This window comes from Octopus bimaculoides, chromosome 24 (assembly GCF_046866305.1).
Source record: "Octopus bimaculoides isolate indiv1 chromosome 24, ASM4686630v1, whole genome shotgun sequence".
Lineage (NCBI taxonomy): Eukaryota > Metazoa > Mollusca > Cephalopoda > Octopoda > Octopodidae > Octopus > Octopus bimaculoides.
Window position 1 is genome coordinate 28,464,722 of NC_142951.1, and position 22,670 is coordinate 28,487,391.

Genomic DNA, 22,670 nt, shown 5'->3' on the forward strand with positions numbered 1-22,670 from the left:
AGTACCACATAAGAAAGGAAAAAGTTATTTTGTCAAATCCCTCCCGAGTTTATAAATATTTTCAAAGGTAATTAAAGCATTTAGATTGTGTATTTCTTTAGAAATAAGGTCGTGAAAGATCTTTAAACAAAAAAAAAAAAACAAAAAAAAAAAACAAAATGTATTCCCTTGTTGAACTGTGCGAAAATGAATTGTATGCCTAGCAGGAATATCCCTCACCTTTGTGCATTCTTTACATAGCTTCTCTCCAGCAGGAATTCCTGCTGATTAAAATTCTATTACATAAAAAAAAAATTAAAAAATTCAAAAAATGCTGAGCTGATTTTATGCACAGAATATTATTTATAAGTCTGTAATCTTGGAAACGATCTTGCTTTCCATTTTAACACGATTGTAGATTACAAATGTCATAGAAATCATTTTCTCTCTTTCTTTCCCTTTGTCTCTCTCTCTCTCTCTTTCTTTCACTTTTACCACCTATCTATCTATCAGTCTATCTATCTATCTCCGTTTCTCTGTCTGTCTGTCTCTTCTCCTTTTTTCTTTTTCTATGTTATCTTATTTTAAGGTTTTGCGGTTTTCAGCTGAGTTTATCAACAATTTTTGATAACTCGGTGTATTTGTGTTTCTGATATTTTTTTTCATTGTGTGTGTGTGTGTGTGTGTGTGCGCGCGCGCGCACTTGTGGGTAGGTAGGTGGATGGCATGTAATGAGAGAGAAAGAGAGAGAAGTGATGTAGGTACCTTTTTTCTTCTTTTCAACACTTTCTTAAATGTCTGAACTTGAAACTTTTGCTTTAGATTTTTGTCTTTCCAAATTGTTTCCAGTTCTTCAAATACGTTCTTAAAGCGGAATTGGTTCCATTGTACTTATTAACAGAACATTATGGTAACTGTGTTAAGCTGGAACCTGGTATCATTAGATTCTAAAACTTCTGGTTATTATTGTTTCACAGACTGCCTCTATCATACTACTAATGTGCCTGTATGTAGTCATTCACCCCGCTAGAAATGGCAGCTGAAAATCTCAAATCCTACCTATGTGCCTTAAAAAAAAGGCCCATTGGATACAATATACTAGATATATTTACAACTAGCTTAAAAGCTGCAATCTGGCTTTTCATCTGTTACCATATAACAAATCCTCATCCAGACCTGATTCCAATGCTGGATGTTCAAAAACCAAATGAAGGGCAGATTTTCAATTCTGGGATCATCCTGATTCCAAAAAGGTATAACATATCTATGTAGAGTAAATGTAGACAGATAAAGGGGTCCCGGACAGACAGACTGACAGACAGAATTTCACATTTATTATTATAGATTTAGTTCACCCTCAGCTTTCTTGGTGCTATTAGATTTAGATCAATAGCCGTTTTCTTCATTCTTAGACTTAACAATGATCTTATCTTAAAGTAGTCACCTCTCTTGTTTGTCAAATTTTTTTAAGAGGTGGTTTTCATCTACTAATTTATTGTTTCAGTCATTGGACTGCAACCCTGCTGGGGCACCACCTTGTAGGTTTTTAATCAAATAAGTTGATCCCTGTTCTTAGTCTGCCACTTATTCTATTGATTGCTTCTGCTGATCTGCTAAATTAAGGGGACACGAAAAAAAAAAAACACTTGTCAAATAGTGGTGGAGGGCTCTCTCTTTCTTTCTTTTTTCTTTCTTTCTTTCTTTCTTTCTCCCCCCCATCTCTCACACACACACGTGTGTATTTAAGTACAACAGGCTTTCCAGTTTCTTATTCCTTTATTGCCCTCAAGGGGCTAAACATAGAGGGGACAAACAAGGACAGACAAAGGGATTAAGTTGATTACATCGACCCGAGTGCATAACTGGTACTTATTTAATCGACCCCGAAAGGATGAAAGGCAAAGTCGACCTCGGCGGAATTTGAACTCAGAACGTAACGGCAGACGAAATACCGCTAAGCATTTCGCCCGGCGTGCTAACGTTTCTGCCAGCTCACCGCCTTTTCAGTTTCTGTCTGCTAAATCCATTCACAAGGCTTTGGTCAGGTCAGGACTGTACTGGGACTGAACCTGAAACCATGTGATTATGAACCATACATCCATACCTGGATAATTTCATTCGATCAAAGTTTTCCATGTTCACTACATTACATATGTGACAGCCTACAGATTGGTGCAACCCTACTGTTTTTTCTTCTTTTATTTGTTCAGCTAAGCAACCTGGCGTGAAAACTTGTGGAGTTTATTTGGGTTTACAATACAGTGGCTATGGTTAGATTTGAACTTATGGACCATGGGGGAGAATCATAACATTGAATCAGCTCTTCTTAACCGATTACTCATGTAATCCTTGTTGTCTTTGTTGTTTTTAACCAATTACTCATGTGGTCCATGTACTGCGTTCGTTTTGTGGAATTCCCTGAAAGTGTCCATGGAAACCGTTCAACATGTGTTGGGATTGAAAGAAAAGGTGAGGTGGGGGAATAAAAAAAATAAATGGGATATCTGTAAAAAAGGAATTAATGAGAAAAGAAAAGGAATAAGTTATGCATTAATGGTTGTAAATAGTTTCCAGATTCTGCAGAGATTCCTTAAAGAACACTCATCATCCAGAAGGGACATGCAGGTGTAGGGGTGAAAGAAGGGTTTTATTTTCCTGTTGCTTGGCTTCTGGGTACTGCTGATTATGACAAATGAATAGGTGAGGGGAGAAGGTTAAAAAACAAACAAAAAAAAAAAAAACTAATGATCTATCTTGTGTTAATTAGTGACATAGCCTTCAATACAATAGGGAAGAAAATTCAGTAAGCTAAAAAAAAAAAAAGAAATGATTGCTAGTAGGCAACTTCCGTGCTGTTTCTATTACTATATTAAGTCAGGACTTGCTGGTTTGCTGTTGACATTGTCCTTGTTGTTCTTCCTCCTCCTCCTCCTCCTCCTCCTCGGAAGGGAAAAAACACACAAACGAACAAACATAAGCAAACAGATCTTGCACTTGCATATATCCATGAGGTGGTATCAAAATTTCCTGGACTATTTCTGTAGCACGCCAATAGATGGCAGCATATGGTTGCATGCGTGGAGGCGCAATGGCCCAGTGGTTAGGGCAGCGGACTCGCGGTCATAGGATCGCGGTTTCGATTCCCAGACCGGGCGTTGTGAGTGTTTATTGAGCGAAAACACCTCAAGCTCCACGAGGCTCCGGCAGGAGATGGCGGCAAACCCTGCTGTACTCTTCCACCACAACTTTCTCTCACTCTTACTTCCTGTTTCTATTGTGCCTGTAATTCAAAGGGGCCAGCCTTGTCACACTGTGTCACGCTGAATATCCCCGAGAACTATGTTAAGGGTACACGTGTCTGTGGAGTGCTCAGCCACTTGCACGTTAATTCCACGAGCAGGCTGTTCTGTTGATCGGATCAACTGGAACCCTCGACGTCATAAGCGACGGAGTGCCAACAACAATGGTTGCATGCACAGTGAGAGCTAGCAGTGACCTTCATGAGACGGTGTGCTCAGTGACATTGCTGTGTTTATTTTGCAAGTTGTAAAATTTGTTAGTCCACGGAATAGAGAGGGATTCCTTGGAGCAGAGACGGCATCTCGTGGAAATTATATTGTATGGTTTCGTGTACCTTACTATGGACCGATTAATGATGTACTTCATTCTATCCTCCTTCAGTTGCCATATAAAATCTGCCAAAGATGTTGAATGTCTCTTATTGATTGTCTTAAAGCTGGCAACATGGTTACAATAACGATTCTTAAATGAATCAGCTGTCTGCCCGGTGTAAACATACAGCCCACCCCCTTGTGTGGACAGTACACTTATATGCAAGATTTATACTCATACAGAGATTCATCAAAGGACATTTTGATTTTTCTCTGCATGAACATTTATCATATTTATTTGTATATAAGGCAGTCCCGACTCCATTTACCGGCATTGTTTCCGTGTTAGCTGTATCATCTACTACAAATTGGTTGTTGTTGGTGTTTATCATTGCGATTTACATCTCCTTGGTTGGTATTTAATTGGAAATGTTCACTAGATCCAGTTGGTGGGTTGTTGAACATTTGCTGCATTTTGCTAGTTAAAAATATTTCTACAAGAATCTCTAGATTATCAGCTAATAATAAAATTTTTGAATCACCTGCAACTTATAATGCAGCTCTAACTAGGGCTGGGTACTGTGAAAATATTCAATATATACAAGAAGCAGGCATACACAACACTGGTAATTCCTCCAACTGTGATACACATTGTATACCACCATAATGTCACAATTTGAGAATTCACTCAGAGAAAGAATACAATTTTCGTCATTAATAATAAATTCTCATATGTTCCATCTTCCGTCTTTCATTTGCCAAGAATTTGAATAACACCTGCGTTTAACTCCATTTATTTATTTATATATATTATACAAAATATTTCATGTGAACCCAGATTTTCTACCTTTAAAAACAAGGAGTTACAACCTTTTTACTTGTGTGATTTTTTTGCTACCCTGGTAACTATTTATCTATTTTTTTCTGTGTTAATTGTTAACAAGGGAAAAATACACACACACACACACACACATACACACACACACACATATATATATATATATATATATATATATATATATATAAATAAATGTGTGTATACATATATACATACATACATATATACACACACATATATACATACATATATATGTACGTATATGTGTGTATATATGTATGTATATGTGTGTGTGTGTATATGTATGTGTGTGCATATATATATGTGTGTGTGTGAGCATGTGTATATATATGCATATGTGTGTGTGTACATATGTATATATGTGTATTTATATATATATATGTATATATGTATATATATATATATATATATATATGTACACACACAGTGAATTGCATAATTGTACTTCTGAAGTGAAGCCACACCAACAACAACAGCAACAACTCCGATAAAAAACAGTTGACCTAATAAACGAAGCTTAGGTATGATAGGGAAATTAGCCAAATGCTTTTTATAATTAATATCTACTTATCACTAAGTCTTTTTATTTTGATTGGTGTCTGTACCAGGATACCCTCTGAGTCATGTGCCATTCTAAGAAATCTGTTGAGCTAGCAGAAGTGTTAGTGTGTGTTGGACAAAGTGCTTAGTAGGATTCCTTTCAGCTCTTTACATTTTGAGTTCAAACCCTGCTGAGGTCAAGTTTACCATTTATCCGTTTTGTGGGTTGATAAAGCTCCAGTCAAGTACTGAGGTTGATGTAATCACCTAACCCCATCGCCCTCTAAAATTGCTGGCCTTGTTCCAAAATTTGGAATCTGTATTATTATTATTATTATTATTATTATTATTATCATTATTACTACTACTACTACTACTACTACTACTACTACTACTACTACTACTACCTCTGCCTTAGCGAAGGCATTGTTTTCAGTCACGTTTGTTTGTTTGTCTGTGGACAAGATATCTCAAGAGCTGCTGGATGGATTCTGATGAAACTTTCAGGGATGTTTGGCCTCGTGACTGGCATGAATTGATTAGATTTTGGGATCAATCCAGTCCTGGACAAGGATTCTGGATTATTTTTCCTGTTTTTTTTACTTAATTTTTGAAAGCGGTTGGGTTCATTTTGAGTATGCTTGTTTGTAAGAGCAATTGAGTTTATTTCAGATATTCTCATTTTAAAAGTCACCTCCGGCTAATCGTCGAGAGGAAGTTGGTGTTGCTTTTATTATTATTTCACTTCTCAGAGCTCTTGATTTCAGTTTCTCCTGTTAATTCTGTAAGAGCGGACAACAACCTATTTCCAAGGATCTCTCAGGGTGTCCTTCCATGATACTTAACACCCAAGTACCAATCTCAAAATCTTTACTGTCCTCAGTAAAGCAGTTTTCTGAGCATGTTCTACCTTCATGTTAATCTCAGTTTCTCTAACAATTCCTCAAGCATCCAGTGCCCCTAAAATCCACTGGTTTAACAGTTACTCTCTTCATTGCCCGCGTTTGCACAATTTCATCTTTTAGTAAGTCTTGCTTTTCAGTCTTTTCCAGCTCTTTGTCACCCACTTGGGCATCCCCAGGTATGATGTATGATCTTGGTTTCCATCCTTCTATCCACCACAACAGTGGAGGCGCAATGGCCCAGTGGTTAGAGAAGCGGACTCACGGTCATAGGATCGCGGTTTCGATTCCCAGACCGGGCGTTGTGAGAGTTTATTGAGCGAAAACACCTAAAGCTCCACGAGGCTCTGGCAGGGGATGGTGGTGAACCCTGCTGTACTCTTTCACCACAACTTTCTCTCACTCTTACTTCCTGTTTCTGTTGTGCCTGTAATTCAAAGGGTCAGCCTTGTCACACTGTGTCACGCTGAATATCCCCGAGAACTATGTTAAGGGTACACGTGTCTGTGGAGTGCTCAGCCACTTGCACATTACTTTCACAAGCAGGCTGTTCCGTTGATCGAATCAACTGGAACCGTCAACGTCGTAAGCGATGGAGTGCCAACAACAACATCCACCACAACAATATCTGGTCTCTGAGCATCAATCACGGAGTCACACTTGATTGTAAAATCCCTCAAGATCTTATACTCATTATTCTCAGTAATGCCTTCTGGTTTATGCTTGTACCATTTCTGTGTTCTTCAAGACTGTACTTCTCACACATTCTCCAGTGAACAAACTTAGCTACTTTATCACATTTCCTTTTGTATTCCTTTTGGGCCAGTCTGCTACACTCACTCACAAAATGTGATATTGTTTTGTTCTTTTTTTTTGCCACACAATCTACAAAGGGGGCAATTCACTGCTCATCTATTTGGAACCTGGTGTAATTAGTTCTCAGAGCTAGTTCCCGGGCTCTGCATATCCAATGCCTCAGTGCATCCTTTCAGATCAATTTTCCTCCAGTTGTTGGTCTTGTCTTTTCCTGCCATTTCTCTGAGGTATTTCCCATTTATAGTTTTCATTTCCCTGTTGTTTTATCTTTCTTCTTCATCTCGTTTCTTAAATGTTTTTGGGTGTGTCACATTTTCACAAGGTATCGTATTGCTATTTCTAACAGTAAAAAGCAAAAGTTCAGCTGTTTGACATACCATTATTATTATAATCATTATTATTATGTTGCTAACGGTTTTGCCATTCATTCTTTCGGGGTCATTGAAATAAGTACCAGTTCAGCATCAAGGTCAATGTAATTAACTAACCCCCTCCTCTAAAATTTCAGGCCTTGTGCCTGTAGAAAGGATAATAATAATGATAATAATAATAATAATAATAATAATAATCCTTTCTACTATAGGCATGAGACCAGAAATTTTGGGGCAGGGGACCAACTGATTATATTCACCCTAGTATTTCACCGATACTTAATTTATCAACCCCAAAAGGATGAAAGGCAAAGTTGACCCTGGTGAAATTTGAACTCAGAACACACAGGCGTCTGACTTGCTCATGATTCTGCCAACTTGCTGCCTTGTTATAATCATAATGATTTCAAATTTTGCCACAAGGGCAGCCATTTTGGGGGAAGGGATAAGTCGATTTCATCAACCCCAGTGTTCAACTGGTACTTATTTTCTCGACCCCTGAAGGATGAAAGGTAAAGTTGACCTCTGCGGAATTTGAACTCAGAACATAGTGATGGGCGAAATACTGCTAAGCAATTCGTCCAGTGCATTAACGATTCTGCCAGCTCACTGCCATAATAATATTAATAATAATAATCCTTTCTACTACAGGCACAGGGCCTGAAATTTTAGGGGAGGGAGCTAGTCGATTAGATTGACTCCAGATGCAACTGGTCCTTAATTTATTGACCCCGAATAGATGAAAGGCAAAGTCAACTTCAGTGGAATTTGAACTCAGAGAGTAGTGGCAGATGAAATACCGCTAAGCGTTTTGTCCTCTGTATTAATGGTTCTGCCAGCTCGCCGCCTTAATAATGAGTACTCAGAGAGTGCGAACCTCTGCCAAGGCAACACCAATGTCCTCTCAGTGATTTAAAATGAGAATATCTGAAATGAATGTTCTGAGTTCAAATGCTGCTGAATCAACTTTTTCTTTCATCCTTTTGGGGTTGATAAAATTAGTACCAGTTGAGCACTGGGGTTGATGTAATCGGTGTGTGTACGATGGGCTTCTTTCATTTTCCTTTCACCAAATCCACTCACAAGGCTTTGGTCAGCTCAGGGCTATCTATCATAGGAGACAATTGCTCCCCAAGGCACCACGTAGTGAGATTGAACCTGGAATCATGTGGTCGGGAAGCAAACTTCTTGCCACACAGCCATGCCTGCACCTATTTCATTTTGAGAAGTTAGTTTTAACATTTAATTAATGTGTTGAGCTAATGTGAAAGCTAATTAGAAATAATTATACAGTGAAAAAAAGATAAATATGGTCAATGACTCAGATTATTTTAATTATTAGTAGGAAAAAGCTGTCCTCTGGATGATTTCTCTGTTAGTCATTGTAACAGCTTACATTATATATGTGGGGCTTCATTTTAGAGTGAATCCTACCCTATTGTAAGATTCATTCCAGCTTCTTGCATTCTGAGTTCAAATCCTGCTGAGGTCAACTTTACCCTTCATCTGTCCAGGGTTGATAAGGAGTCTCTTTCTTTGGCAGTGGACTGGTGGAACCACAAGAACATCAGATGTTCTGTCTCTGCACTCTGAGTTTAAATTCCTTGTGCTAAAGAAGACATGTCACTCTAAGTGAAATCGTTGCCGTGACCTGTGCTGGTAACACATAAGAGGCACCTGTGCCAGTGACACATTAGAGGCACCCATGCTGGTGAAAAACAGCATCTTTCACATAAGCACGCCATCCATAACGATACCCCATTCATGTTCTTAATTTGTTGACATTTGCCATTCCACTGTCCAGAAACAAGATGTCCACATAGGTTAGACCAGTGTTTCCCAATCTATTTTCCCCCAGCTCCCACTATAACTTTCAGGAAAAGCCTATGCCCCATATGTAGTTGGAAAGAAACTTTATTTTTGATATTTTATCACAGTTATTTAAAACAAAAGAATCTACTGGTAACTCTTTTATTAAGTACTGTGTACAAAAGAAAGAAGTGTGGTGGTGCAATGGCCCAGTGGTTAGGGCAGCGGACTCGTGGTCATAGGATCGCGGTTTTGATTCCCAGACCGGGCATTGTGAGTGTTTATTGAGCGAAAACACCTAAAGCTCCACGAGGCTCCAGCAGGGGATGGTGGCGAACCCTGCTGTACTCTTTCACCACAACTTTCTCTCATTCTTTCTTCCTGTTTCAGTTGTACCTGTATTTCAAAGGGCCAGCCTTGTCACACTGTGTCACGCTGAATATCCCCGAGAACTATGTTAAGGGTACACGTGTCTGTGTGTGGAGTGCTCAGCCACTTGCACATTTTATTTTCACGAGCAGGCTGTTCCGTTGGATCGAATCAACTGGAACCCTCGATGTTGTAAGCGACGGAGTGCCAACAACAAAAAGAAGTACATTATTGATTAAGAAAAAAAGGGAATCACTTTAATGAGAACCTTGTGCCTGGCAACTACAGCATCATGGCCCACCACAATTCGCCCAGGCGCCACTGGTGGGGTGTATGCCCCACATTGTGGATCACTGGGTTAGGCGTTTGCCATAAGACCAATTGACACACAGGTTCTTCTGGGTGCCTGACACAATGACTGGCAATTCTCATTCTTCTCCGCTGGATTTTCTCAGTAACATTAGCAACATTTGTTATTAGGTTTTGTCGAGTATGGAAGACAGCGCGAGACACGTTTCAAATTTTTATTAGATTTACCTACTCACTGCATTTTACCAAAGTATGTTTCGTAAAAGTCAACAGATGAGTTCACTTCACTGTAAGTAGGTGTTGCAGGTTGGTATGGTCCATTGTTGCAAAGAGCAGTAGTAAGTAGCACTGACCAGAGATGACTAATTAACTTACATGTTTCGATGGTTACTGTAAGGTCAAGTTGGCACTTGGGCTCAGTTAGACACACACACACACTTAAGTGTACACAAAAACATCTACAAACACAGTGTGTGTGTGTGTATGTACATAAAAATGTGTGTGCATGTTTTCACACATTGTGGAGATCTGTGTTAATTTGTAGATGTACACACAAATATTAGTGCGCATATGCAAATGTGTGCTCACGTGTTCCTTCACACACTCCTACAGACATACATCTACACTTTCACACATAACTCTGCTCTCTTATATACTTCTCTCTTTACACACACACACACACACACACACACACACACACACACACACACACACACTCTCTCACTCACTATATCTACTCTAATTTATCACATAACCCTACACACATATAACAACTCTCTCATAGATCTCTACTCTCTTTTTCTCTCATATAGATCTCTACTCTCTCTCTCATTGACCGCTACTCTCACTTTCTCTCTCTCAGACTTCTATTCTCTCTTTCCTCTCTCATATAGTCTACTTTCTCTCTCTTTCAAAATTCTACCCTCTCTTTCTCTCTATCTCTCATAGACCTCTATTCTTTCTCTCATATAGATCTCTACTCTCACTCTTTCTCTCACTCATATAGACCTTTACTCTCACTCTTTGTCTCACTCATATAGACCTTTACTCTCTTTTTCACACTCAACCACACACATACACAAATTCTACATTTACACAACTTTACACTATCACATATACAGACATATACATACCATTATGCTCTCACGTGCCCCTGCGCTCTCATGTGCCCTTGCGCTCTCGTGCCCCTGCACTCATGTGCCCTTGCACCCTCATTTGCCCCTGTGCTCTTATGTGCCCCTGTACTCTTACATACTCCTGTGCTCACACATGCTCCTGCTTTCATCCAAACTCACCACTACACATGGTATTTCACATACAGACACACATACCCTTATACACACTCACACACACACCGCTACATGCATTCACACTCTCACATGTTACTGCACATACTCACACACACTCGTACACACACATGCTCCTATCTACACTCACACACACATGCTCCTATGTACACTCACACGCACATGCTCCTACATACACACACACACACACATTCTTTCATTACTTACCTCTCACCCCCATCTATGTGTGTGTGTGTGTGTGTGTGTTTGCTTTATAATTCAAAGGCAAATCCAAGCAGTTGGTTTTTTTTACAGTTCTTTAATCTATCGCACCACCTCATTTTTAATACATTAATAATAATATTTATCACTCTTTCAGAAGCATCATTTAATTGATATTGCTGAGATGGCAAGATTTTGTCTGGCATTGGCGCCCATCTCTAAATAAATAAGTTCTAAAGCAGAGAAATCTTTTTATTATTTTTTAAAATTTCTTATCTTTAACAATCTTAAAACAACCCTCACCCCAAATTTAGTTAAAAATCTAATCCTATTGCTTTGGTAGATATTGTGATACCTTGCTGTAACGGTGATTATAGTGGGGTTAGGTTAAGTTTCCTATTTTTTTTTGTTTTGTTTTTCTTTATTTATCTGTAGATAATTTCCCCTTGACTGAATTGGTTTATGATAGTTAAAACTTTAATATCTCCTCTTAAATGGTTGTGCATGTGTGTGTGTGTCTGTGTGTGTGTGTGTTCTTGTACATCATGATCATCATTTAACAATCAAATTCACTGATGTGGCTGATGACAGCACCGCATGACAGGCACCCGTGCCAGTGGAACGTTAAAAGCACCATCCGAGTGTGATCGTTGCCAGGGCCGCTGACTGGCTCCCTTGCCGGTGGCACATAAAAAGCATCATTTGAGCGGGATTGTTACCAGCATCACCTTACTGGCACTTGTGCCGGTGGCACATGAAAAACAAAATTTGAGCTAGGTTGTTGCCAGTGCCGCTGGACTAGCTCCTGTGCAGGTGGCACGTAAAAAACACCATTTGAGTGTAGCCGTTGTCAGTACCGCCTGACTGGCCCTCATGCTGGTGGCATGTAAAAGCACCCACTACACTCTCGGAGTGGTTGGCATTAGGAAGGGCATCCAGCTGTAGAAATTCTGCCAGATCAGATTGGGGGCTGGTGCAGCCATCTGGTTTGCCAGTCCTCAGTCAAACCGTCCAACCCATGCCAGCGTGGAGAGTGGACGTTAAACGATGATGATGATGATGATGATGATGATGATGATGATGATGATGATGATATATATGATGATGATGATATATATGTATCTATTATTCTCAAACAAGAAGGTTGTTGACGATGATTTCAAAGTTTCGGCCAGCTAAGTCGTCGTTTGACAATGGCTTAGCTGGCTGAAGCTTCAAAGTCACTGTCAACAACATTCTTGTTCAAGAATAATAAATTTGTATTGTGCAAAAGATCTTTCCGGGAATTATTATGTTTGATCCATTGCTAAACTTGCCATCATGAAGGTTGAAACACAGACGTTAAATGACGACGATGATGATGATGACGACAACGACGATGATGCTGCTGTTTTCCCTGAAATACTGAATCATAAATTTATAAGCGGAACATCAATTACCTCAATTGCACCAGTCTGGAAGTCTGATCTGCGAGGTTCTTGGGGTATTGCTTTCTTTTCTGACCTCACTTATGTAGGGGCACATGAGAGCGCAGGGCACGTGAGAGCATAATGGTATGTATATGTCTGTATATGAGTGTTGCAGTATATGTGATAGTGTAGATGTATGTGCGCGAGAATCAAGAGTTTAGATGTGAGAGTGTAGAGTTATGTGTAAATGTAGAGAGAGAGAGAGAGAGAGAGAGAGAGTGGTGGGGAAGGGGAGGAGAAAAGAAGGATGTATGAATGAGTAGGTAGGAGAATGGGAAATATAAGAGACAGATGGGGGTGGTGGTTCAGTGTTGAGAGACGAAGAAGGAAGGAAAATGCATGAATGTATACTTGCACGTGTATATCAGCTGTTTTGAAGATACACACATGCACATACACACACAATTCTTGTAAACAATTCTCTGTTACCTTGGCAGTGTTTTGTTTTTCTTTTGGCTTTATCATTTCTGTCTTTTTTTCTGCTTTTTTTTTTTGTTTGGTTTGTAACATATCCTTTTGTTTCAATTTTATTATAATCTTTCTTTTAGTTATTGCTGTTGTGTAGGAGTTGACTGCACTGAGATGAACTCTGTCTGTTAGCTCCACTATAAACCAACAACAATCACAACAGATTGTTTTTTCTTTTTTTTAATATTTATCAGTCTGAGGAGTAGGGTTATTCCCCACAGCCTCTTTGTAAAAAATTTTTTTTAACCCTTTGACTGTGTAATTAAATTTCAAGGTCACTCTCTTAATGATGATAATTAAATCTTTATTGCCCACAAGGGGCTAAACATAGAGGGGACAAACAAGCACAGACAAAGGGACTAAGTCGATTACATCGAATCCAGTGCGTAACTGGTACTTGTTTAATCGATCCCGAAAGGATGAAAGGCAAAGTCGACCTCGGCGGAATTTGAACTTAGAACATAGTGGCAGATGAAATACCGTTAAGAATTTTGTCTTGTCGTGCTAACGATTCTGCTAGCTCACCGCCTTCATCTTAATGATGATAATTATCCACTTAAAAAATATTTTCTGCAATAGGTGCAGGCATGGCTGTGTGTTAAGAAGCTTGCTTCCCAACCACATGGTTCTGGGTTCAGTCCCATTGCATGCCAACTTGTGCAAGTGTCTTCTACTATAGCCTCGAGCCTTGTGAATGGATCTGGTAGATGGAAACTGAAAGAAACCTGTTGTTTATATATATGTGTGTGTGAATTTGTCCCTCTGTTTGTCCCTTACCACTACTTGACAACCAGTGTTGGTACATTTACATTCCTGTAACATAGCAGTTTGGCAAAAAAGACCAATAGAATAAGTACCAGGCTTAAAAAAAACTTAAGTCATGGGGTTGATTTGTTCAACTAAATCTCTTCAAGGCAGTGCCCCAGCATGGCCACAGTGAAATGACTGAAACAAGTAAAAGATAAAATACTCCTTCAGTATCTCCTGTGGGTACGGTTTCCATAGCGACCCCTAAAAGTATTTGATTCTTGCTCTGTAAAGGAATATTTATATAGATGTGTGTGTAAAGGCGCATGGCTCAGTGGTTAGAACGTCAAGCTTACGATAATGAGGTTGTGGGTTCGAATCCTGGATCGGGCTGCGTGTTGTGTTCTTGAGCAAGACACTTTATTTCACGTTGCTCCAGTTCACTCAGCTGTAGAAATGAGTTGCGACATCACAGGTGCCAAGCTGTATCGGCCCCTTTGCCTTTCCCTTGGATAACACTGGTGGCGTGGAGAGGGGAGGTCGTTATGCATGGGCGACTGCTGGTCTTCCATAAGCAACCTTGCCCGGACTTGTGCCTGGGAGGGTAACTTTCTAGGTGCAATCCCATGGTCAGTCATGACCGAAGGGGGTCTCAGCATAGACGTGTGTGTCCGTATGTATATATGTGTGTGTCATATTTGTAAGACTTAACTTGAGATTGTTTAAAAAGGCATTTAAATATCCAGAAATCAGACAAGACAAATAACATAATACCACTTGAGATGAGACATATTTGCACTGTTTGCAATGCAAATTTCAAACAACTCCCTTCACTGAAAAGTCACCTACATGCTCAAGCAAGCTGTCAAACTTTGAATAGGAGCAGACTTCCTCTCCTCTTACAAATCTCCATCCACTCCTAGTTTCTCTGTTCTCTGTCCTCACTCCTACTCACCTTGCAACTCAAGGTTCTACCTGGACACTGCATTTCCATTATTTGTCTTCTTGCAGCTACTACTGATTAATTTGTTACTATTGGACATGTAGCTCTCCTACAACTAGAATCTATCCCCCCCCCCCTCCTCCGTTCATACCGTATCTGTCATCTACTGGCATTAAAGTCCCAGGTTTTGCAGATTTGCTAGCTGCATGGTGACCTCACTTAGTGCCCGAGGCTCAGAAAAGCACCCAGTACACACACATGTATTTACATACGGTAGGCTTCTTTCAGTTTCCATCTGCCAAATCCACTTGCAAGGCTTTGACGAACCCGAGGCTATAGTAGAAGGCATTTGCCCAAGGTGCCATGCAGTGAGACTGAACCCCGAACCATGTGGTTGGGAAGCAAGTTTTTTTACAACACACACACATATCTTCATACATCATAAATACATCAACATTTCATGTCCAATTCCCAATCTTGTGGTTGGGAAGCAAGCTTGTTACCACAAAGCCACACCTATTATACGTCTGTCTGTATGTATGTATGCATGTGCGTACATATAGAAAAGAAAGATGAAGAGATCAAATAGTTGTGGTTGGGTTAGTATACTAATTAACGCCCTCGATGTTTATTAATCTGCCAACAAGCCACTTCCTTCGAGGGTCCCGTAATTTGTTAACCTACTGAAATAGCAGCAAAATCTCTGTCAGATCAAACCTGACTGTCTCTTAAGAATGCTATGAGAGAACTGGTACCGAAGTTTTGGTGTGGGGTACTTTGGTAACGGTTGATTGGCGCTAATGGCGGACACTTGCACGCACGCACGCACGCACGCGCGCTCGCTCGCGCTCACAGACACATAAACTCGGAAGCGCGCGCACGTACACACACTGTAAGTAAAGTGAAAGGAAGGGGAGAAGAGAGAGAAAAATAAAAAGTATTGAAATGTCAATTAATTACCATATGGAGTTATCTCCCTTCACACAAAAGATTTTTTTCTTTTCTATTTATTGGTTTCCGCCGTACGCCGAGGCCATGCCTGGGACACTGTCTTTGAAAAGTAGACGTCGTCTCAATTAAAGATAATTTTTTACATATGTATTGAAAGATAGAGCTAATTTAATTTTCCCCACCAATTCGTATAAGAATGTCTCAGTTAAATTGTTCAAATGCTAAAATGCCTCTGTGCCAAAATTTTAACATACCAAATAGATTTCGCCAAGAATCAACAGTACCCAGGTTACTAATTCTAATACATTCCTTAATCCTTGAGCAGGAAGGACACCTTGGATAACGTCGTAAATGTCTGAAAATGAGACGAGATTGTCATGGCTAGATTGTCGATGATCTTAGTTTTGCTCAGTCTGGGAAGGCCTGGGGTTAAACAGCACTACCACCACCTAAGTGTTGGGTGCCTTTTGCAGGGTTTTACACCGTGGCGAGTATCCCCCCCCCCACTAAACACTCCCCTTCTACTTGTTCCCTCCCTACCTGTATTCAGACTGGGCATCAATCCACGTAGTTCTCACCACTCTGGAAGACATTGGTCTACACCTGTTCATGTTGGAACTCAGTCACATCAGTCTCAGACCAATCTAGAACTGGGACCTGCAAAGGAACATGTGTGATGTCGTTTCCTTTCTTGTTAACTAAGACTGGTTTCAAAATTTGGCACAAGGCCAGCAATTTTAGGGGAAGAGGGAAGTCGATTACATTGACCCCCCCATGTTCGCTCAATTGGTACATATTTTATCAACCCCGAAAGAATGAAAAGCAAAGTTGACCTTGGCAGAATTCACATTCAAAACATAAACCCAGATAACATGCTGTTAAACATTGTATCCAGAATGGTAATGGTTCTGCCAGTTCACGATCTTTTTCTTAACTGAAATGAAACCTCCCCTAGTCCCTCGTATACTGAATTCTCCTCCCTTCCATGTTTTTATGGTGTAGCATTGGAAATTTTGCAAGTTTTACTTTCAGTAGTTTGTTCCGTAACAGTGCAATTCTAAGGAAACTCTCAGGAGTTTTATCTACAGCTCTCTGCTGTACAGCAGTGGAACTCCTGGAATTTTTACATACAATATGTTGCTGTGTAGTAGAACTTCAGAAAGCTTTACCTACAATCATTTGCCGTGGAACTCCTGTTTTTTTTTTGTTTACTGTGTAGCACAGTGGGACTTTAGTTTGGTTTCACTTTAATGTATGTTCTGTAACAATGAGCTCCTGATAGTTTTACCTTTCAGGTTCTTTTATGTATCAGAGAAACAGCTGACCCTTTATGTATAACTGTAAAGCTTGTGTGTGTATGTATATACATATATATATATATGTATATGTATATGTATATTCAATTATGAATTAAATGCAGTGCTAGTGTTGTAAACATTATCAACTGCACATACTCAATGTATGTGTTTTGTTTGTTTGCTGGTTCACTGCAGTATGGTGCTGGTGCTTGGGAGGCGATTCCTTCATAACAGTGGGTGTTAAAACACCCAGGACTTTTAAGTGTTTTAACACCCAGCATTATGCGGGAGTCGTCTCCCAAGCGCTATATCGTAACAAACTGGCGAACAAATGAAACACATACATTGAATATGAGTGGTCAATAATATATATATATATATATATATATATATATATGTGTATATATATATATCGTCATAATGAAAAAAAACAATGACAATTTTTGTGTATATGAATGTGGGTGCGTGTGTATGTTGCTGTACATGATTTAATTTTTGGTGTGTATATGATTTGCTTATTGTGTGAATATGTAAATAACTGTATTTTGTGTGTGATTTTTGCTCTGTGTTTGTGTATACATGCATGATTTTGTTTGGTGTATAGATGTGAGTATATGGTTGGGTTTGTGTGTAGTTATGCTTTTGTGTGTGAAATATATAAATTTAACCAATTTTTTCCTGAAGAATTGTTGTTAAAGTGAAAGTCTTTTAATATTTATTGGTAGGAAGATGCTAAAGTTGCTGTAAGTATCAAAGCATGTTTTTTTCTTTTCTGTATACATATGTGTATATATATATATATATATGTCCAACCCATGCTAGCATGGAAAGCGGACGTTAAACGATGATATATATATATATATATATATATAGACTTGTTTCTCATTCTTTACCATTGCCTTTTCTCCCTTCCCTCCGCAACTTCCCTTCAACCGTAGATTGCTAGCCTCAGTTATTTTATTATCACAGCCATGTACCATTTCCTTTTTTTTTTTCTCTCTCCAGCTTGATGTATTTTTTATCTGTGTATTTAGTTTTTATTGTTGTCTTGTTGGCACCATCAATACAGCATCAGACTAAATGCCTTGTGGCATTTAGTTACACCCCTTCACATTCCAAATTCAAATCTTGTCCAGAATTGTTTTGCCTTTGATCTCTCTGGGGGTGGAAGTTAGATAAGATAATCATCAGTAGTATACTGGGGTCAGTTTTTTAAGCAATCCTGCCCCAAATATGCTGCCTTGTGACTAAATTAGAAAAAAAAAAAGTAGTATTTTGCAAGCTTTTAGTGTTTTTTAAAATTTTGTTTATTTTAGTGATGATTTTATTATTTTTGTATTTCTGTATATTTTGTTTTACTCTTTACTTTGTGTCTCACAAATAGTTTCACTAAAAGATAATTTTTTTTTTTCCTTTTTGGTTTTGTCACGTTACCTTCCTTGTAGTTTCTGTTTTTGGCTGTTATTTCTTTGTTCATCTGTTCTGTAATCCGCACTGACCGACCTCCCCTCAGACATGCTTTCACTTCAACTGCTTCAATTATCACTATAATAGTTAACTATTACAGTGATAATTAGTTTTAGTTATGTGTTGTTGTTACTGTTCTTGTATCCACTCATCTAAAAATCATGTTTTTTGTTGATTTTTCTCTTCAGTTTTTGTTTCTCCATTGTTACAATTGCTTTATTAGTAATTCTAACAAATTGAAAATTTAAATATTCTAGCAGACATTTTGTGACCTACTTTCAAATTTTGTGTGTTGCTTGTATCCCAACCTTTTTAGAGTAATGCATGATTATTAAAATAAATTTCCAGTTTTTTTTGTCTTGGAGTGAAAACAAATAACCTGTCTAAAAATCTAAGAAAGAAAGAATCATAGCCATTAAGTTTTGATTTGGTGTTTCCTGTCTCCAGGCTTGAATCAATGGAATAAATGCCACTTTTAGAATTTAGATTACTCTTTCATATGTAATATTTATTTATTCACGTTTTTAAAAATTAGTCTTGTGTTATCTCATAGTTTTGAGATTTCAATGATGTGATTATTTATTTTTAGAATGAACATTGTAGGGTAGGTGTGCAAAATCAGATCTGACCAGTTTGAACATAATACACATAATACAGGTAGGATATTTGGGTCAGATACAGCTGCTTTAACCCTCTCGTTACCAACCCAGCTGAAACCGCCTCTGGCTCTGTAGTACAAATGTCTTGTTTTCATAAGTTTTGAATTAAAACCTTCCACTAAACCTTAGTCACAATTTATGTTCCTAACACTAGCTTAATGATAACTAAATTATTTTACTAGATTCTTTGTTATATTTAAAATTAATTGAAAGCAACACAGCGTCTCAAAATAAATACGGTAACGAAAAGGTTAAATGCTAAAGGGCTCATTAGCTGTGTCTGGTAACATAAAATTGGCTTCATTTATAGGAATAAAGAAAATATCATTATCATGAATGGCAATAATGTGTGCATTTGCCCCTCTATTGGAAATCATTGGTATCAGGGGCAGACTGAGCCGTCAGTCAATCAGGCACTGCCTGAGAGTCCACAGCTCTGAGGGGCCCGCACTCTACATGTTAACTTTACTGATATCAATGCTAAGGGACCTGGTAAACAGTTATGCCTGAGGGTTCTTAATACTCTCAGTCCACCCCTGATTGATATTATAAATATTGGTCTTGTTTCAATGTCAGTTTTCCAACCCTGTGTATAAATGCATGTTGCTGCATTATACATGTTATTATTCTTCATGTGTAGCCTCAGCATTTGTAGCATATAAGCATCGTGTAGACAGTGAGATATTCTGTGTAACACTGGTCATCTGTATGTAATGATGCAAGATCGATGTCTGACTTGTAAAAATATGTAGATACACACACACATGCATATTCATGTATGTGCAGACATATACAAATACATGCATACAAGTATTCATTCATATGGACAGATGTGTATGTATATATATGTGTGTGTGTGTGTATATAGATGTTTCCTTCTTGAGCCATGCCAAGTTCATGAGGGCTGGTTTCCCAGTTCGAATGGTGTGTATATTCCCCACCTGGACAGGATGTCAGTCCTTTGCACTTGCTAGCTGAGTGGACTGGAGCAATGTGAAATGTAGTGTTTTGCTCAAGAACACAACACGTTACCTGGTCCAGGAATTGAAACCATGTGGGTCCAACACGCTAACCACTAAACCACACACACACACATATATATATGGTAGATGGTGAACAATAACTGCCAAGCCACATATTGATGAAATGAGAAAGATTGTAAAGGGAAAAGGCAAGTGACACAGTGTGCTAAATGTTAATATCGATCTTTGAGAGGTACCCAGGTAGAGAGAAGAGAAAAACTAGTGGGTAATGACATGTGACCATTATAAAGCTATGGATGCATGGCTCAGTGGTTAAGTGGTGGGGGTACTTGGAATAAAATAGCAGCACAGGTGTCAGTAAAATATATAATAGTAATACTAGTGTTAAAAGTGAATTGAGAAGAAACAGTACCAGGGTCATTGAAATTTAGAAGTAGTTCTGGGTTTTGTTTAATGAAGTCAACAAAGTACAAATTGCAGAGTAACTAAAATAAGTACTAGTTGTCGGTAACTAAAATAAAATACTAAAATGAAGTATTTTTCTTGCAGTCATTAAAATATCGTACCAATACTGAGCTTGGTTTTCTCTAAATATGTTGTCGTGTGTCTGTTCTAAATTTCTTTTTTTTTGTTTTATCACTGCTTTTGTTGATTCTCATGACAATCTGTCACCATCCATTTCCGTTATTATGAATTTGAATTGGGAATCAAGTAATTAAACTTTCATTAGCTGATTACGAAACTATGGACACCACCTCTATGGCTGCGTTGCAGTTACTCTCTTGGTGAACTTGACCATTAATCTTCTAGGATTCCTCCTCTCAGCATCAATGTAAGAAGCACCGTTGGCTCAGTTGAGTTCTTCTGCTACCTTTTCACAGTCTGCCATGCTGCAGTCTCATGACTTTGCCATATCCCTGGCAGGGTGGTTGAACAGGTGCTATGCCTTGCCAAGGGTGACCTGTAACTATTGCAGGGCACAGTCGTCACTCTGTGGGGTATTTTCAAATACCCACATACCCATGTTATTAATATTTGCTAAATGGACGGTGGACTGACAGAGATTGTTGGGTGGTGGTTAGGTTAAGTGGAGTGACAGGGAGTAGATGGTAAGATAGTTGAGTGGTGGTCAGGACGGGGTGGAGTGACAGATTGTCGAAGGAGGTTAAGATGAATGGTGGTTAAGGGGAGTGGAGTGGCAGATGATTGAGTAGTGGTTAATGTGAGTGGAGTGGCAGATGATTGAGTAGTGGTTAATGTGAGTGGAGTGACAGAGATGGTTGAGTGATGGTTAGAATGAGTGGAGTGGCAGAGATGACTGAGTGATGGTTAGAATGAGTGGAGTGGTAGAGATGGTTGAGGTGAGAGGTGTGATAGATTGTTGAGTGGTGGTTAAAGTGAGTGGAGCAACATAGATAATTGATTGATGGTTAGGATGAGTGGAGTGGAACAGATAGTTGAGTGGTATTTAAGATGAGTGGAGCGGCAGGATTGGTTAAATGATAGTTGAAGTGAGTGGAGTGGCAGAAATGACCGAGTAGAGATTAAATGGAGTAGTAGAGATGGTAGTGCGCTAGAGTAAATGACTTACTATTTGCTTACACATCTTCACAGTCTAAGTTCAAATGCTGCTGGAGTCTAAATTTGTCTTTCATTTCTGGGCTTAATGCTGAAGTTTTATTAACCAGACCACATCTCTGTTCTGAAATTTGTTGTCTTGTATCAATATTTAATTATTTATGCTGATGTTGCCAATTATATTTAATTGTCTTAATGGTATTGCTGTTGTTAATGCTGAATATTTATCCATCTCTCTTATTAATATTCACTTGGTTATGTCATTAGCCTTGGAGACTATTCATCTTATTAAATTGCTGATATTTAGCAATGTCACTACTGTTGTTTATAGCAATGTATGTATTATAAATATTGGCACTACTACTAGTACTAAAACAAGCTGGCAGAGAATTGTTAGCACACTGGCTGAAATGCTTAGCTGTGTTTCACCTATTGCTATGCTCTATATTCAAATTCCGCCGAGGTTGACTTTGCCTTTCATCCTTTCAGAGTCGATAAATTAAATACCAGTGAAACACTGGGGTCAATGTAATTGACTAGTCCTCTCCCCCAAAAGTTTAGGCCTTGTGCTTATAGTAGAAACGATTATTATTATTATTATTATTGAGTGAGAGCAGTGTATGCCATAAAAGTGACACTGGGGTACAAATACATGAAGCCTAATATACCCATCGTGGCTACCTGCTCTCCCACTACTTCTGCTCATGATCAGAGATGCACATATCGTCAGCCACCAAGGGACATGCTCAACTGGTTAAGCTCATACAACTGACAAGCAAATTTGTGGTATTGAGCAGAATATTTTCTGTAGCCTATCTTTTATGCCAAGACAAAACAATGTCCATGATAACACTTCCTGTCAGTTCAGAACAGAAGCCATGAGAGCCACTGTCTGATAATACATAAGGGCATTTATTATCAACATTATTATTATTATTATCAACATTATTATTATTATTATTATTATCATTATTATTATTATCATCATCATCATTGATTTGACTTGGGTTCATTCGTATTTGTGGTAGACTTTA

The 22,670-nt window shown here is 38.7% G+C and overlaps 1 protein-coding gene across 10 annotated transcripts in view; it reads left to right on the plus strand.

The window, feature by feature from the left end:
- LOC106877620 (arf-GAP with coiled-coil, ANK repeat and PH domain-containing protein 2) overlaps nt 1-22,670 on the plus strand; it is a 244,660-nt gene that overhangs the window by 76,565 nt on the left and 145,425 nt on the right. For 8 of the 10 annotated variants that reach the window (XM_089341369.1, XM_089341367.1, XM_089341368.1 and 5 more), the window contains exon 5: nt 17,675-17,692. The exons of the other annotated variants lie outside the window; for them this stretch is intronic. In XM_089341369.1, the coding sequence (XP_089197495.1) occupies nt 17,675-17,692 (18 nt within the window). The remainder of the gene's footprint in view (nt 1-17,674; nt 17,693-22,670) is intronic. 10 annotated transcript variants of the gene reach the window in all.